Genomic DNA, 16,890 nt, shown 5'->3' with positions numbered 1-16,890 from the left:
GCTTTATAGCAAGTCTGACTGGGGCAAAAACGGTTTGTAACACGGCCGGTTGTGAGGGGTTCATAAAAGGACCGCAATTTCAAAACCTATGTGCTGTCCCCTGGGAGAGAGACTTACCCATGAAAGGAAAAAAGACATGGCTAGTCAAGACCCTTCTAGGACTGGAGAAGGCAACTGGCGGGCAAGAGGGACCCACACTCTCACTGGTGGCACTACAACAGGGAAGCCGTTTTTGCCTTTTCAGGCACCAAAAGTGAAACTTCTAGCTTAGTGTTTCTTGAGTTATTTTGACCATGACTCACTCAGTACACACATGCTTCCACACAAAAACGTATACACTCGTACAAAACTGAAACAGAAACAAAAGTTTCGCAGAATGATACCCTTAATAAGAGTAATGAACGTATGACAGATTTTATACAAGTTTGGTCTATTTTATTTAAGCCTAGCACAGTCTAGTCTAATTTTTAAATGCTGAGCACAACTCATTGAGGAGTTGCAACCCAGAATTTTAAAAACACAGTTCAAGATTCTCAGGAACAGTGGTCCTCAAAGTGTGGTTCCAGGACCATCATTATCTGGGAGCTTGTTATAAATTCAGATTCTCAGGCCCTACCCCAATCTGCCAAATTAGGCTCTCTGGAGGTGGTGTCCAGCAGTCTGCGTTTTAACAAGCCCTGCAAGTAATTCTGATGCACACTAGGGTTTGAAACCCACTGATCTAGAAACTAAAAGAGGCAGTTGGAGGCTGTTTTTTCATAGTTTTAGGCTGTACTGTCTGATTAGGTGGTCACTAGCCACATGTGGCTACCTAAATTTAAATTAATCAAAATGGAACGAAATTAAAAATTCAGTTCCTCGGCTGCATTAGCCATATTTCAGGTGCTCATGTGGCTAATGGCTACCATATTGGAGAGTGCAGATATGTAACACTTGCATCACTGTAGAAAGCTTTACTGGACAATGCTGGTTTAAAGCTGCTGGCAGGCTAACTAAATAAGGTGTAGCTGTGGCAAAGGGAGACACTGACAATTGCAGGTGGGTCCCTGGGAAAGGGTTTCATCAAGGTCATCTGAAGTGCTGGAGTCAACCTAAAGGTACTGATGAAAACAGAGTGTGGGTGAATAATAAAGGGGCATTTGGTTTACAGAGGTTGTGAATAGCATTAGCGATTGAGAGAGTATAAGAACAGGGCCAATTGAATGAGAAAGGCTATACACCAAATCTCTGGATGGTTCTTTACATTTACTTCAATTCAATATCTTTCAAGAAAGGAAACCACTCATTCCCAATCACGCTTTCTGCAAACCAACCAATACTTCACATTAATAGAATGAAAGAAGAGAAGCATATGATCATCTCAATAGATACAGAAAAAGCATTTCGCAAAATTCAACATCCATACACGATAAAAACTCTTAACAAATTAGGCATAGAAAGAACATATCTCAACATAATAAATGCCATAAATGACATGCCCACAGCTAACATCATACTCAAGGGTGAAACGCTGAAAGCTTTTCCTCTAACATCAGGAATAAGACAAGGGTGCCCACTCTCACCACTCCTATTTAATACAATACTGGAAATCCTAGCTAGAGAAAACAGGCAAGAAAAAGAAATAAAAGGTACCAGAAATGGAAAGGAAGAAATAAAATTGTCTCTATTTGCAGATAACATGATTTTATATATAGAAAATTCTAAAGACTCAACAAAAAACTGTTTGATCTAATCAATGAATTCAGTAAAGTTGCAGGATATAAAATTAACATACAAAAATCTGAATAATTTCTATACACTAACAATGAGTTTTCTGAGAAATAATGAAATTGATCCCATTTACAACATCATCAAAAACAATAAAATACTTAGGAACAAATTTAACCAAGGGAGTGAAAGATATCTACTCAGAAAACTACAAGATATTGAGGGAAAAAAAAAATCAAAAGACACAAATAAATGGAAAGATATCCTGTGTTCATGAATTGGAAGAACTAATATTGTTAAAATATCAATACTACCAAAAGTCATCTATAGACTCAATGCAATCCCTATCAAGATGCCAATAGCATTTTTTACAGAAGTAGAAAAAACACTCCCCAAAATAAACAGGCTTTCTTCCAAAAGCTAATTTATAACTTAGTGTTCAGGAATTCATAAACATTCCGTTCTCCTGTACAGTTTCACACACACCCATATGAAATATTCTTACAGAAACAAGTTCTTACTCTATTCTGTTTATATTCTTAAGTTGACCAACAGAAACCTATTTTCACTACAAAAGGTTTGAAATCCTTTAGTTTTACAAAGAAAAATGACAGAAAATGAAATGTTTGGACTCGTCTTTTCCAGTTTGGGTCTGAAACTCCAGCAAGGGAACCTTTTTCATGTTAAATCATTAAAAGACCGAAGGAGGCAAAGCTGAAGAGGAACATGGTAGGTTCTCCTGCTTACCTGTACAGACACCTCTCACCTCTCTCCTGATGGATGTCCAGGGATCCAGGCCCCCTGATGCTTTCCCTCGCTCCAGCTGGAATATCAGATCTGGTTTGGGGAACGGAAATGCTGCTGAAGGAGAAAGAAAAGGAACAGGAAGCTGAGGAGAGTCTCCTCTGACCCCTCTCAGCCCACCCTCTGCTTTACCAGGTGGAAAAAGAAGTGATGTCCTAGGAGATGAAGTGAGGCCAGTATGGAGAGATTCTGGGGTGTAAGGAGGGCTCAAACTGTTTTGCTCAGGAGGAAGTTTATTCTGGCTCTGAGAACAAAGGAAGTTCCCACTGTCATTGGAAGTGTGTATGGGGGAGCCCCAGGAGACTCTCACACAGAGGAGATGGGGCCAGAGTCTCCTCCAGGGAACTGAAAGAGTGAAGGAACAAACATGGAACCTTCTCAGTGCTCTGTGCCCAGAGCAAAGCCCCTCCCAGGAGAGTTCCCACAGGGAAAGAGGGGAAGTCTTTTTTTGGTCACACCTTGCAGCTTGTGGGAATCTTAGTTCCCCGACGAGGGGCTGAACCCGTGCCCTCGGCAGTAAAAACATGGAGTCCTAACCACTGGACCGCCAGGGAATTCCCAAGAAGTCTCGTTTAAAACCAAAGTGACGACTTCCCTGGTGGTCCAGTAGCTAGGACTCCACGCTCCCAATGCCGGGGGCCCGGGTTCGGTCCCTGCTCAGGGAACTAGATCCCACATGCTGCAACTAAGAGTTCACATGCCACAACTAAAGATTTCACATGCAACTAAAGATCACGCATGCTGCAACTAAAGATCCTGCATGCCACAACTGAAGATCTCACATGCCGCAACTAAGACCTGGCACAGACAAATAAATAATAATTAAAAAAAAAAAACAAAAAAACCAAAGTAAACCCAGATCTTTCTCCAGCAGCTACTCCTACAACTGGGGATTGGGGAGCTCAGCTCATGCAGCATCAATCCTGGTAGTATTAGAGATCCCAGATCCATTAAGGAGGAAACCAGGAGCCCACAATGGCAAAAGCTGAGTTTTAGGAAGGAAGGAGGACTCACCCAAGGAAGTTACGTTTGCATAATTCTCCAGCATCACCTCCCTATACAGGGTCCTCTGCGCAGAGTCCAGGCTGGCCCATTGGTTCTGGGTGAAGTACACGGCCACGTCCTCAAAGCTCACTGATTCCTGAAACAACAGGTTCCTGCTCAAGCCCTGGATGGGACAGAGGGAGCGGCCTAACTCCAGGGAAGAATCTCCTGGAGTCCATGGCTCTGAGCCCTAGGGAGGGTGTGTACTGGAAAGAAGAGCCACACAGCACCCCAGTCAGGCACAGCCCTCAGCCAGCATCCGCATTTTCAACGTGCTTGCCTCTGGGGTCCCACTACTGTCATCCCAAGCACACAGTGCAGCACCTACTGCTGTCTGCCTGGTGATCACAGCAACCCTGCGTCTGCTTCCATGGGCTGGGTCCATCTTTCTGGCATGTTTTCTAAAATGACCACAGCAGGTATCTTTTGCCCAGGCTCCACCCATTCTGAAGCCCCCATCAGGGCCTCCCACTCAGTTCCTCTCTGGACGGCCCCCTCCATATCTTTTAGTATAGACAGAGGGGCGATTCTTCCTCTTCCCAACATCTTGCCTTATTAGGAAACTGTTTGTCCTATGAAGGCAATGTCACCTTCTCCTTTCCTAACACAGCTGACTCCAGGGACAGAAAGGCAGTCTCCATCCTTCAACATGGACCTGTCCCTGATCACCTAAGCTCTGTCCGACCTGCCAACACTGTCCTCTTCACCAGGTGTGTCTCTTCCTGCCTCTCACTGGGGCCGTTTCCACCTTCCCAAGGGAGAAGGAAAGTCATAGCTTGTTTAGGCCATTGTGCCTTGTCCCGTGTCAGTTACTTTCACATCAATTAGCTCAATCCTTAGAACACATCTGTGAAGTCAGAATTATTATTCCCATTTCTAGATGATGGGGATCAGTGATAGTAAGCACTTCCAAATAGACAAAAGTGAGACCTCTTTATCGGAGCATTTATTACAAGGTTGAATAAGGAAGCAAAAATTTCAAAATGAACTGACCACTTACATAAATTAGTCCTACTATAATATCTCTTCCTGAATCACACTGTCCCCTATCCCAGTCTGTCATGACAACAACCGTCTCTTTGTTCTTAGTCCCTTATGGGTGGAAGAAATAACCAAAGAAGTATCGGAGCCATCCGATACTTTACAAGCCATCATTGTAAAGACTGGTTCAGACAAGAACCATCGCTGGATGCTAAATCTAGGCGGAAATTTTGATGAGAAGCAGGATATGTGCATGCTCTTAAATGTTTCCCAACGGATTTATCAGTTGCAAGGGGAAAATAATAACTGTACAGTGAAGAAATCAGATAAGACCTTGACCAGGAAATCTAAACAAGGCTAGTGTGACTGATGAACTGGATTTCTAATTTTAATTTAAATAGGCACCTGTAGCTAGTGGCTCCCTTACTGAACAGTGGAGAGAACAGACACTTTGCTGATCCTGAATGTAATATTCTGTCTTTACTTCCTTGAGAGTCAACAGCTGAGACCATGGTCCTGACCTTCTTCCTTCACATTATGGCTTCCACCCTCCTCTCCTCTCTACTTATCGACACGTCCTTCGTTCTTTGTTCTCTGCAATATTCAGCTTCTCAACATCCGGCTCCATCTCTCATCACTCTGCTTTGGTCCTTTGCTAGTACTTCCTCCTTCTCCATTATTAAATCAACAGCGTTGCAGATTCCTCTCTGTGGGAAGCAGATAACAGAGCAGCACAGCATAACGGCTAACAGCACAGAGTTTAGAGCTGTGGTTCTCAATGCGGGGCGGGGTGGGGGTGATACTGTGCTCAACAGGGAATATGTGGCAATGCCTGGAGATGGTTTTAGTTGTCACAACTGTCGGGTGGTGGTGATGCTACTGGCATCTAGTGGGTAGAGGCCAGGGACGGATGTTACTGTGGGGGACACAGGAGGGTCCCCCACAGCAAAGGGTTACCTGGCCCAAAATGTCAACAGTGCTGAGGTTGACAAACCCTGCTCTAGAGCCAGACTCCCTAGGTTCAAATCCCATCCCTATAGCCATTAGCTGTATGAACTTGGATGAGACACTTAACTTTTTGTGCCTCAGTTTCTTCATTTGGAAAACTGGGATAATAGCAGTACCTAGCTTATGGGGCTCTTGTAAGGATGGAATGAATTAATATGTGTAAAGCAAACATCACCTGGCACATGATGTTATATAAATCTCAGCACTTATTACAACCACAGATGAGATTAGGGGAACTTCCTAAAAGATTCCAAATAACAAATGTTTCTCATAGAGACTGGAGCAAAGGCTGACAGTTCTATCTATCTATCTATCTATCTATCTTTCTATCTATCTATCTATCTATATATCTATCTCACCTCTGAGAGGTCCTAAAAGAGAGCAACTCAGCTGAGAGGTTTGAGTTTTTAGCATCTCTTCTAGCTGGAATGCACATGACAGCTGGAAATCAAGCAGCCACCTTGGATCATGAAGTAACCTTTGGCATGAAAGCCAGTGCTAGGACAGTGGAGCAGAAAGACGGAAAGAACATGGAGGACTCCCCTGGTGGTGCAGTGGTTAAGAATCTGCCTGCCAATGCAGGGGACACGGGTTCGAGCCCTGGTCTGGGAAGATCCCACCTGCTGCGGAGCAACTAAGCCCGTGACCCACAACTACTGAGCCTGCGCTCTAGAGCCTGCAAGCCAGAACTACTGAGCCTACGTGCCACAACTACTGAAGCCCGCATGCCTAGAGCCCGTGCTCTCCAACAAGAGAAGCCACCGCAATGAGAAGCTCGCACACCACAACGAAGAGTAGTCCCCACTTGCTGCAACTAGAGAAAGCCCACACGCAGCAACGAGGATCCAACACAACCGAAAATAAATAATTAATTTTAAAAACGAAAGTAATTTATTAAAAAAATAAAGGACCTGGATGTGTGATGACAGTGGAGCTGCCACACTAGCCCTAGGCTGCCTCTCCCAGACTTCTTTGCTGTGAGAGAGAAGTTTCTATCTTGTTTAAGCGACTGTCGCTTGGGGTTCTCTTAGTGGAACATAATCCCCCATGACTACTATAGTCCAGACAAAGCACTTGGAGAGAACAGACTGTCCCCAAAGTTGTTTAAACATTTCCTGACACAGAACTAATGTTGGCTTAAGTGCTGAAACAGAAGTGGATGGTCCAGTGTCCAGAAAAATGAACCAAGTACACATTGCTCTTAAGTTTCTGGGATGGACCTTTCTCATTATATGATACATCCATTACATGATATACCCAGCTTTCTCATTACATGATGTAGGACTCTGGAGAAAAATTTACTGAAATTATCCTGTACCACTAAGAAAACTCTGGAGGGAAAACTTCCTCCAATGCTGCATGAATTTGTGCCAACAATGGATACAGTCTCTTACGCAGGTTAAGCTGCAGTCTTTGCAATGGGCTAGAGGCACTGGCTTCAGCTCCAAACTCAGCATTCCTCCAAGAATTCACCTCCTTCATCAATCCACACCCTCCAATGCTCCCTGTTTGGGCTTCATTGCACCCTGACTCCGTGGTCTGCAGAGTAAACTCCTATTATGGGCATGCCTGTTTAATCTTAGGAGGCAGCCTTCCTCTGTGTATTGTCACGCAGACTGGCACTCCCCAAATTTTAACTTGCCCATTAATTCCCCAGATATTGTACAAATGTATCTTCTGACTCAGGAGATCTGAGGTTCTGCCTTTCTAATGAGCCCCCTAGTGAGACCAAAGCTGCTCATCTGTGCACCATACTTGCAGTTTGCATGGACATAGATTCTCAGTTTCTAGGAGAATTTCTTGGCCGGTGCTCCCCTCTTTCCCAACCTGATCCTCCCAAGTTTATCTCACTCTCCCTCATCAACTCCCCTAACACACTCCTTTGCCACACTCTTTGATGGATGCAAAGCTAAGCACAGGACTGTCCAAGGCAGGCTATGGGTCCTGTAAAGCCCTTTCATATCTGTTTTGAATATGGAAAGCTGGAAGAAAGCTCAGCTCACCTGGGACCATTTCTGGAGCATGGCTGATGACCCCTGGCTTCGTGCGGTGCCCTCTCTGTTTGGAAGAGCAAGAACCTGCAGAGCTAAGAGGAGAAAGAACCACAATGAGACTGACCCTGTGTTGTTTCCCACACTTGCCACCTCTTCCTCCCTCAGTCTCCTCGCCACTATCCTTGGAAACATACTCTTAGGACACTGTGGATGGCCTCACTGCACCCTCGCTAGGGATTCATTGTGTGCTGCAACTGCTCCTTTGTACACTCTACAAATTTGCCTGGTGAGGACGTAAATTCCTAGAAAGAATCTCTGAAGCAAGAGTCAAGGACTGCAGTGTATTCATGGTTTTTAAGAAAATCCCTGACCCACTGTGAATGCATTACTAAGTAGTCTGCACTGAATGCTTCTACTGATCATGAATGGTAGACTCTAAACAAGCTTCTGGAGAGAAAGTAGGGTAAAAGGGGTCCGTGGACCTCTGCACCGGCTGCGGAAAAAAATGCAAGGGGTGTTCTGACCCCGGGAGGAAAAGCTAAGACGCTCAACGTCCCAGTGGGCGATGCGGACCGGAGACCACATCCACATCTGGACACTCCACCCTGGGAAGCAGGCGACCCCAAACGTCACCTGACCCCACCCTGAGTACCGCGAATCAGAGGAGATCCGGCCGGCTCTTCGAGGCAGGAAGGTCTATCGCGCCTCTCCGGCAGAAGGCTGGGACCAGGCTTGTGGCGCCCCGAGGGCCCCTCCGCAGCGAGTGCCAGGTCCTGATGCCCCAGCTCCGGATGGGGAGGGCTGGGCCACTAGGGAGCAGGGTCGCGTAATGCCCAGCCGCTCGCTGAGCGCCGGCAGCCCAGCCGAACAGAGCCAAGGCGGAAGCGCTCCCGGCCGGCGCCCTGGGCGCCTCTCTAGGAAGCCGGGAGGCTGGCCCTTCTCCATGGCTCCCCCAAGCCAGACCTCAGACTACTGTTCCCGCACCGGCTCTTCCCTATGGCTGCTCACCCCAAGTTGACGATCACTTCCTCAAGGACAGTTACCACTTGTGATGACGTTATACTTCTTGTGATGCTTCGAGTTCTGGCGCTAAGATTTGCTAGCAGGAACTTAACCTAATGAATGTAAAGCCCCATTCTCCCACTTTAGGGGCTGATGGCCTGGACTGTGACCTAAAATCATGAAGTCAGGGGTCTGACTATCCAGGTTCAAATCCTGTCTCCACCATTTATTCACTGTATGGTCTTGTGCGAATTACTAACCTTTTCCTCAGTTTTTCAGTTGAGAATGGTAATAGTTTCAAACACATAAATTCAACGGATTAACTGACTCAGTCAATTCATGCAAAGCACTTATAACAACTTCTGGTTCTAAACTATCACACAGATACAGGGTGTAATACTGTGATTTAAGAAATACATATTTGGGGAATTCCCTGGTGGTCCAATGGTTACGACTCCTCGCTTCCACTGCAGGGTGCGCAGGTTCATCCCTCGTTGGGGAACTAAGATACCACATGGCACGTGGCCAAAAAATTTAAAAATTAAACAAATTAAATAAAAAAAAATGTTTGGTCTTCACTTCTTTCTGACACAAGAAGTTTCTAAAATCCTTGGAGTCTCCGGAGTAGTGAGACTGCCTTTGTTTCCTGGTAAGTCAGCAGCTGGGGGCTCCTAACTTCGGGGGTGACAGTTGGGGGGTCCTCGTCACCAGAGGAATCCACCAGGGGATTGGAACCACGTGGCTTGAATGCTAACCCCCACCGCCTGGAGCAGAGAGGGGCTGGAGATCTAGCTAATCACCAATGGCCAATATTTTAACAAACGTGCCTACCTAATGAAACTCCATAAAAACTCTCAAGGGATGGGGGGCTCAGAGAGCTTCCAGGATGAATACATGAAGGTGCTGGCAGGGTGGTAAGCTAGTGAGGGCAGGGAAGCTGTATGCCCCTTCCCCCCACACCTTGACCCATGCACTTCCACTTGGCTGTTCCCTAGTTTTATCTTTTGTGACAAACTGGTAACGTATTTCCCAGTTCTGCAATGAGCCTTAGCTGTAATAAACTGTTAAACCTAAGGAAGGAGTCATGGGAACTCCAATTTTCAGCTACACAGTGAGAAGTACAGGAGGCCTGGGACTTGCAATTGACGTCTGAAGTCGGGGCAGACCCCTTAACCTGAGGCTCACTTGGGTAGTTAAGGGTCAGAATTTAACTGAAGTGTGAAGTACAGAAATGGTGTGGGGGAAAAAGCAAAACAAAAAAATCCATACATTCGCTATCAGATGTGCTGTAAAAACTCATAAGCACACAATAAAAATACTTTGACAAGCAAGCATTCAAAAGTTTATTACTCATGAATGCTACCTGGAATACTAGAGAATGCAGTTCATGAAACTCAAAAAAAAAAAAAAATTAATCCAAGAAGAAAAGGTGGGACAGAAGCACTAGTGGTAGAGACTAGTAGAAGACATCACTTATTTACATTAACATCAAGACTACCAAATGGCATCACCATTGCCACTTTATTTTGTACTCTTGTCAAGGTAAGGAATACAGCCAAGCTTGACACCATCTGACCTTCCCACTCTTGTTGCCTGGTTTCATTCAGTTCAACAGCACACGATCTGAAATCTCAGGTATCACTCCGTTTAAAAACACCTTATGGCTTCTTACACCCCACCTGCCCAACACAGACCCAACAACTGGCTTCCGGGTCCAGTGGTCTCTGGCCAGTCCTCTATGTTCCTGAGGTTCATACCACCCTTCCCCTTACACCATCTTTCTTTTGGGTGGAAGCTGAAGATTCCACTTTAGACAACCCCCTCAGACAAGGACAGGTAACCCAAAATTGCCTGTATTTCCTCTATCACAGAAACTATTACACTGTATCACCTGCCTATTAATACCACCAAGCAAAAATGAGCTGTCCTCCTTGTTCCAGTGAGGCTCAGAAGCCAGCTTTTGATTAGAAATGATTGGGAACCAGAAACTTTAAGGAACCAATGTATAATGTATTTGTTTTCCTAGTTTATTTTTATAAGAAAATTTACTAAACTTGAGCATCAAAAGCAGCTGGGATTTTACTTATTTATGGGAAATATATTTGTACAAGGGAAAAAAAATTAACCCAGTGGTCTAATTATCACGATTTCCCATGAGAACATTACTTATGACTTTGTGTGATGACTGAGTCTGGGCAGAGTGGGACTAAGGAACTCATTCTCCAATGACAACATTAACAACCCTACCATCAATCTGCCTCATAATCCCGGCCCCAGTAACAGACTTTAATCCATACATTAAACAGATTTGCCAGCATGTCAAAAAGAACCTTTATTCTGTTTATAACAGCCTCTTATGCTTTCTTGCCACATGCCTTTGGAGCAGGTGCTTTCTGGGCTGGAGCTTTCTGACACTTCTGAGCCTTTGGAGGAGGTGCTGCCTTCTGGCCTGCAGCTTTCTGGGCAGGAACCTTCTGGGCTGGAGCCTTCTTACCAGCAGCAGTCATCTTTTTTGCTGGAACCTTTGCAGCAGCTGCTGTAGCTGCTCCCTTAGCAGCAAGTGCTTTCTTGGGAGAAGCCTTCAGGAGAGCTGCCTTTTGAAGTTTCTTAACTTCAAGCTTGATTAGTCTGTTCCTCTGAAAAATTTCAATAGAAATGTTTATCATATATGCATACAAAACACATATCCATCTTATATGTATGGAATATGTATGTATAGAAGACAACCCTTATGATGTGTAAGACTCCTGTAAGTCAACTTTGGTCTGTAAGCTTAGGCAAGCAGAATTAACCAGACAAACAAGTTTAGGGTTAGAATACAACAATCCTGAATTAATTAAACACTTACCATTTTCCTTGCCTTCATGACTTTATAACGATCAAAATCTGTCATCTTGGCTTTCTGTTAAAAAAAAAAAAAAAAAAATCTCTGTCATACCACCTTCTAATCTTCCCCAGAAAAGGTCCAAATTCAAATGACTCTAAATCATTACCTTTTCTCTGGCTTCAATCTTCTTGGCCCACCTTGTGGCTGCCCACTTTGCATTGATATCTGCCTTCTCCCAGGCTTCTCGGACATACTTCTGGCGGGCACTAGAAAGAGCCAATACCATAGATTAAGAAATCATCTTTGGGACATTCCTGGTGGCCCAGTGGCTAAGACTCCGTGCTCCCAATGCAGGGGGCCCAGGTTCGATTCCTGCTCAGGGAACTAGATCCCACACGCATGCCGCAGCTAACACCTAGTGTAGCCAAAAAATAAAATAAACAGATAGATATCATCTTTGAAGCCACACAGATCCAAGGACAGCTTTTCATCCTCTGAAAAAGCACAATTTATACCCCTCAAATTAAAAAAGCATAAGGAAAATGCCAAAAGAACCCTTCTCATTTTTTCTACTTCCAGCTCTAGTTGTCTCCATAGAAAACACACCACCTGGCACAATGTATCAATATCTTTTACATGTTTGAACAGTGTTCACTAAGCCAGGAATGTCTTATAATCTCAAACACAATTTTAATAAAAATATGCAAACCATTCCACTTTCTGGGTTTAAAAATCACCTGATCATGTATATAATATCACTCAAATAGTGGATGTGTAGAAAGCATTTTCCTTTTCATAAAGAATGATGTAAAGTAAATCATCATGCCTTATGCTTTTATTTTGTACAATAACGCTTATAAAGATTTGTGTTCAAACACCATAAAATGGAATTATAATCATTTTGAAATTCCTTTCAAATATCAAAACCCAGTATGCTTAGAAAATAAACTAGTAATATGTCACAGCACATATTCCATTGCAAACAACTGTCATTGCACAGCAACACACCATAGTGTTTAACTTCTATAACCTAAATCATGTCAAGAATCACAGAATGCCTTAATCCCTTACAAACAACTGGGAATAGAACCTCTTTGTGGCTGTCATAAGGAGATGATGTATATTAAATACTTAATAGCCGACACATACAAAAAGCTCAACTAATGATAGAGTTGCAAGACACAATCGGTAGTTTTGTTCTGAAGCTAAAATGGACTAACATATGTTGGGCGAACCACATATATAGGGAGGCTTTTGTTGTGTAAAACCTGAAAGAAAGGGGAACAAGAGAAAAAGGATGGGAAATCTGGATAAAGGGAAAACCAGAGAACTACCGGACCGCAGGGAATTTCAGAAGTAAATAATGCCTGTCCACTTCTACGATGTAAATCCCTCTTCTAAACTGCTCTCACTTTCACACTGCTTACTATGTTCTCAAGAGAAAAACAACAAAATAGCAAAAACATTTCTAAATTAAAATAAGCAAGCTTTTGCTAGCATTAACAAAACTAGGGGAGGGGTGATGGTTGGTGGATAGTTACCTGTGTGGGAACTTGAGGATGAAGTCAGTGAGCTGCATGCATTTGAAAGGCATAGCCTGTCTCCTTACTTGAGTGCAAGGTCCATCCACCAAAGCCTAGAAGACGTAAAATCAAGGATCTCAGTGTAAAAAGGTAACAGCATCCAAAATGCAAATATTCTATATATTATTCCTTTCAGAATCATCAAATCCTTATATTTAAATTCTTTTCTTTAAAGGTTAAAAAGACTTAGCAACAGCACAGCATAAAACCCAACTACATAATTTAAAATTTTTAACCCTTGCATTCCCAACAAATAACTTTATGATTATTCTTATTCACAGCCTTTGGTCAATCCCTCAGCTGTGGTACTCTAATAGTGACAATACCAAATAATGGATTTCTGTGTGCCTGGCTTTGTTCTAAACTTGCTTTAAACATAATAACTGATTTAAACCTCACCTATGTTTTAGCCCATAATTAGTTAAAAACTCTGCCTAGCTGAAGGAGCATAAGTATTACTCAAACCCAGCAGTACCCACCAATTCAAGTCTGTACTCCTAACCCCTATCTGCATTGGGTTTCCTAAAATAAAGCTACCACCCGTAGTACTCCTATCCTAAGACGGCTGTTGGGACAATTACCATTATCATCTACACTGCATACCATCCACTGCCATGTGAAGCTGTGACACTCTTCCTTTGCACTTACCCTGTTCTGATCAATAACGTCTACAATCGCGACCAGCCTCCCGGCATGAGGCCCAAAGGAGACGTAAGCCACCCGGCCAACCTCCACGAAGCGCCTGAACACCTAAAATTGAGAGGTGGGGGAGAGAAAATGATTAAACATACTCCCTAGTTTGCAAGGTTTTGCAGCTTTAAAGGCAGCGTGGCTAACAACAGGGAAAAAGAATGTTGAGGGTAACACGCCCAGGTGCCATGGAACTTAGACAAAATCCGCAGAGGCGGCGGCAAAAGCCAAGTTCCCGCTGGCCTATGGGGCCTGCACGGCCGGATCACCAGCCCCATCCCGGGTTGGCCCCAGCGGCCGGGCCAAGCGACTGGCCACACCACCGGTTCGACGCAGGCGGCCGAAGCGCGCACGCGTGGCCCAGGCAGCGCCAGGCCTACCGGGCCCCACACGCGCTCGTCGGGCGCGCATCCGGAAAGCTGCCAACTCCATATCCTGCCCACCCGAGGACCCTCACCGCGCGCTACCTAAGACCCACTGGGCGCCATTCCGCGCCTCCACTCCCCAACCCAAGTAGAGATGGAACAGCATGGCAGGCAGACCCGGAGCCCACGACCGGGACACTCACCATATTGGCGGCGTTCGGCGAAAAGGAAGAAAACCCACCCTACTGTGCGCATGTGTAGAAGGCCGCCCCGCCCCTGCGATGCACGAGACGCCGACGTGGGTACCGATTGGTTGGGACGTTCGCCCGTACTCGCACGCATGCTCACTGGGAAAACAAGCCGGAGCTCGCCGGATCTTGCGGAGGCCGCGCTCCTTTTCCCGGACTGGAATTGCTGGATTGGCTTAGTTGATACCGCGGGTAATTTGTAGGGAGGTTGTCTCTTAAGACTTAAGGGTGAAGGCACAGAAGCTGTGCTTTCCGTTGTGACTCTGTCCTCATTCCTTTCGACTTCCTATTTTAACGTTCTTCCATCTTTCCTTCCGCTACTGAGTCCGTTCGCTCCCGAGTCCGTTCGCTCCCGAATTTTGTCTAAATGTTACCGATGGCTTAATACTAGATTTTTTCTTTCCGTAAGTGACTCCAGTAATTTTATTAACCTTTCATCTTAAAATAATTCAGACTTTACAGAAAAGTTACAAAACTGGTACAAATAATTCCCATAAACGTTTCACTTACATTCCCCAAGTGGTAACATTTTACCATTGCTTTATCTTTTAGTTTTTGAACCATTTGAGAGGAAATTGCAGACATGATGTTCCTTTATCTCTACACACTTAAATGTGATATTTCCTAAAAACAAGGACGTTATTCTACATAATCAGTTCAGTGGTCGAACTCATTAAATTAATAATAACATAGTGTTCGGGTTTTTTTTTGGCCACGGCACAGCTTGCGGGATCTTATTCCACGACCAGTGATCGAACCCGGCCCGGCAGTGAAATCCCAGAATCATCAGCCAGGGAATTCCTACAGTCTATTTAATCTGCACTCCTATTCAAATATTATCAGTTGTTCCATTTATGTCATTTCCAGCAAATGAAAAAAAATCTTTCTGGTCTATGATCTCATGAAGCGTTACAGTTTGTATTTAGTTATCACGTCTAGTCTTTTAAAATCTGTAGTAAATCTTTTCTTGTCTTTCATAGTACTGACATTTAAAAATGCAGGCTAGTTGTTTTGTAGACGTTCTCTCAATGTGGATTTGTTGTAGTTTTCATCATGATTAGATTCAGATTATGCATTTTTTGGTAGAAATGACGTGCCCTTTATGCATCACATCAGAACACCCGCAGGATATATCTTTGTCCCAATATGGCAATGTTAACTTTCATCCTTAAGGTGTTGATCATTGTGCTGACAATTCCCAGATGTATTTCAGTCCTTTCCTCTAAGCTCTCTGCCAGTGTATATTCCCAGGACTGTTCTAGCAGCTTTCTAAGTGACCTGCCTTCTCCATTGCTCCCTTTACTCTGTTCTCTGCTCACCAGTTAGAGGGATCTTTTTAAAAAGTAAATCGGATCACATCACTTTCTTTGTGTGTGTGTGTGTGTGTTTGTTTGTTTTAACATCTTTATTGGGGTATAATTGCTTTACAATGGTGTGTAGTTTCTGCTTTATAACAAAGTGAATCAGTTATACATATACATATGTTCCCTATCTCTTCCCTCTTACATCACTTTCTTTTTAAAGTACTTCAGGGAATTCCCTGGTGGTCCAGTGGTTAGGGCTCCACACTTCCACTGCAGGGGGCACAGGTTTGATCCCTGGTGGGGGAACTAAGATCCTGCAAGCCACGCTGCGCAGCCAAAACAGAGAAAGTGAAAAGACAACCCACAGAATAGGAGAAAATATTTGCACATCAAATATCTGATAAGGGACTTGTGTCCAGAATATGTATAAATAAATAAATAAGTAAATACATAAAATATTTTAGTGGCATTCTACAGTATTTAGAATAAAATCTAAACTCCTTACTCTGGCCTACAAGGCCGTGCATCATGTGTTCCTATATCCAAACACATCTTATGCCATCCCTCCTTCACCATTGTGCTTCTTCAGCCACACTGATCTTGACCAGGCCACCAAGAACTGTCTTGTGCTGTGACTTTTGTACATGGTGTCTCCCCTGCCAGGAATGCCCTTCCCTCTTCATACTCATTGAATAGCAGTAGCAACTTTCGTCTTGTATTTTTTTCTAGATACCTCTTCTGAGACTTAACCTGACTACCTCATAAAAAAATTGCAGTTGTTCTACTTCTCCCTTTTCTAGCTCAGCTTTTTGTTTTCCTTAGAGCTATCATAATGGCAATTGTTCGACTGATTTTTCCATTCATTTAGGTTGTAGTTTTGTGCCAGTTGACATAAGTTCCATAAAAGCAGAACCTTGAAATCTTTTCTTGGTACAGTACCTGAATAGGGAGGGGCTCAGTAATTGGGTAGTCTTTAGGCCTTGGTATCCTGCTTTATAATTTATAAAACAGAAGCCGTGAATAAAAATATTCATAGCAGCACTTTCTTGGTAACAGCCCCAAACTAGAAACTACCCAAAGGCCATAAACAAGAGAATGGATAAATTGTGGAAGTTTGCAGTGATGGAGTCAACAGCAACTACATGGGAACAGCATGGATGAATTTATACCCAACACTGGGGAAAATAAACCAGACAGAGTATATACTCTGTGATTTCATTTATAGAAAATTCAAAACAGGCAAACTAATCTATGATATTAGAAGTAGTCACTTTTACCCCTGGTGCAGTCAGCAATGGCTGGAGGGGGAAGGGGGGTTTCTGAGCTGCTGGAG

General features: G+C 43.9%; 1 protein-coding gene across 1 annotated transcript; it reads right to left on the bottom strand.

Moving 5' to 3' along the window:
• Positions 1-10,850: 10,850 nt before the first annotated feature.
• RPL14 (ribosomal protein L14) lies at positions 10,851-14,262 on the bottom strand. Its single transcript, XM_065884876.1, has 6 exons — positions 14,209-14,262; positions 13,599-13,700; positions 12,909-13,003; positions 11,534-11,633; positions 11,389-11,442; positions 10,851-11,176 (listed from the first exon to the last, which is right to left on the bottom strand). Exons 1-6 carry the CDS (start codon positions 14,209-14,211, stop codon positions 10,895-10,897), a joined length of 636 nt encoding a protein of 211 aa, XP_065740948.1. The 5' UTR covers positions 14,212-14,262; the 3' UTR covers positions 10,851-10,894.
• Between the last annotated feature and the right edge of the window lie 2,628 nt (positions 14,263-16,890).

The sequence above is a fragment of the Phocoena phocoena genome, chromosome 10 (genome assembly GCF_963924675.1).
Source record: "Phocoena phocoena chromosome 10, mPhoPho1.1, whole genome shotgun sequence".
NCBI lineage: Eukaryota > Metazoa > Chordata > Mammalia > Artiodactyla > Phocoenidae > Phocoena > Phocoena phocoena.
The sequence above is the reverse complement of the archived record's forward strand: the minus strand, read 5'-3'. Positions and strand labels throughout refer to the sequence as shown.

Excerpts from the sequence above, each read along its gene's own strand:
- RPL14 (XM_065884876.1), bottom strand. Across the intron at positions 13,004-13,598 it reads ACGTTATTGATCAGAACAGG|GCTTTGGTGGATGGACCTTG; the intron begins GTAAGTGCAAAG and ends TACGTCTTCTAG. Across the intron at positions 11,443-11,533 it reads AGATTGAAGCCAGAGAAAAG|AAAGCCAAGATGACAGATTT; the intron begins GTAATGATTTAG and ends TTTTTTTAACAG.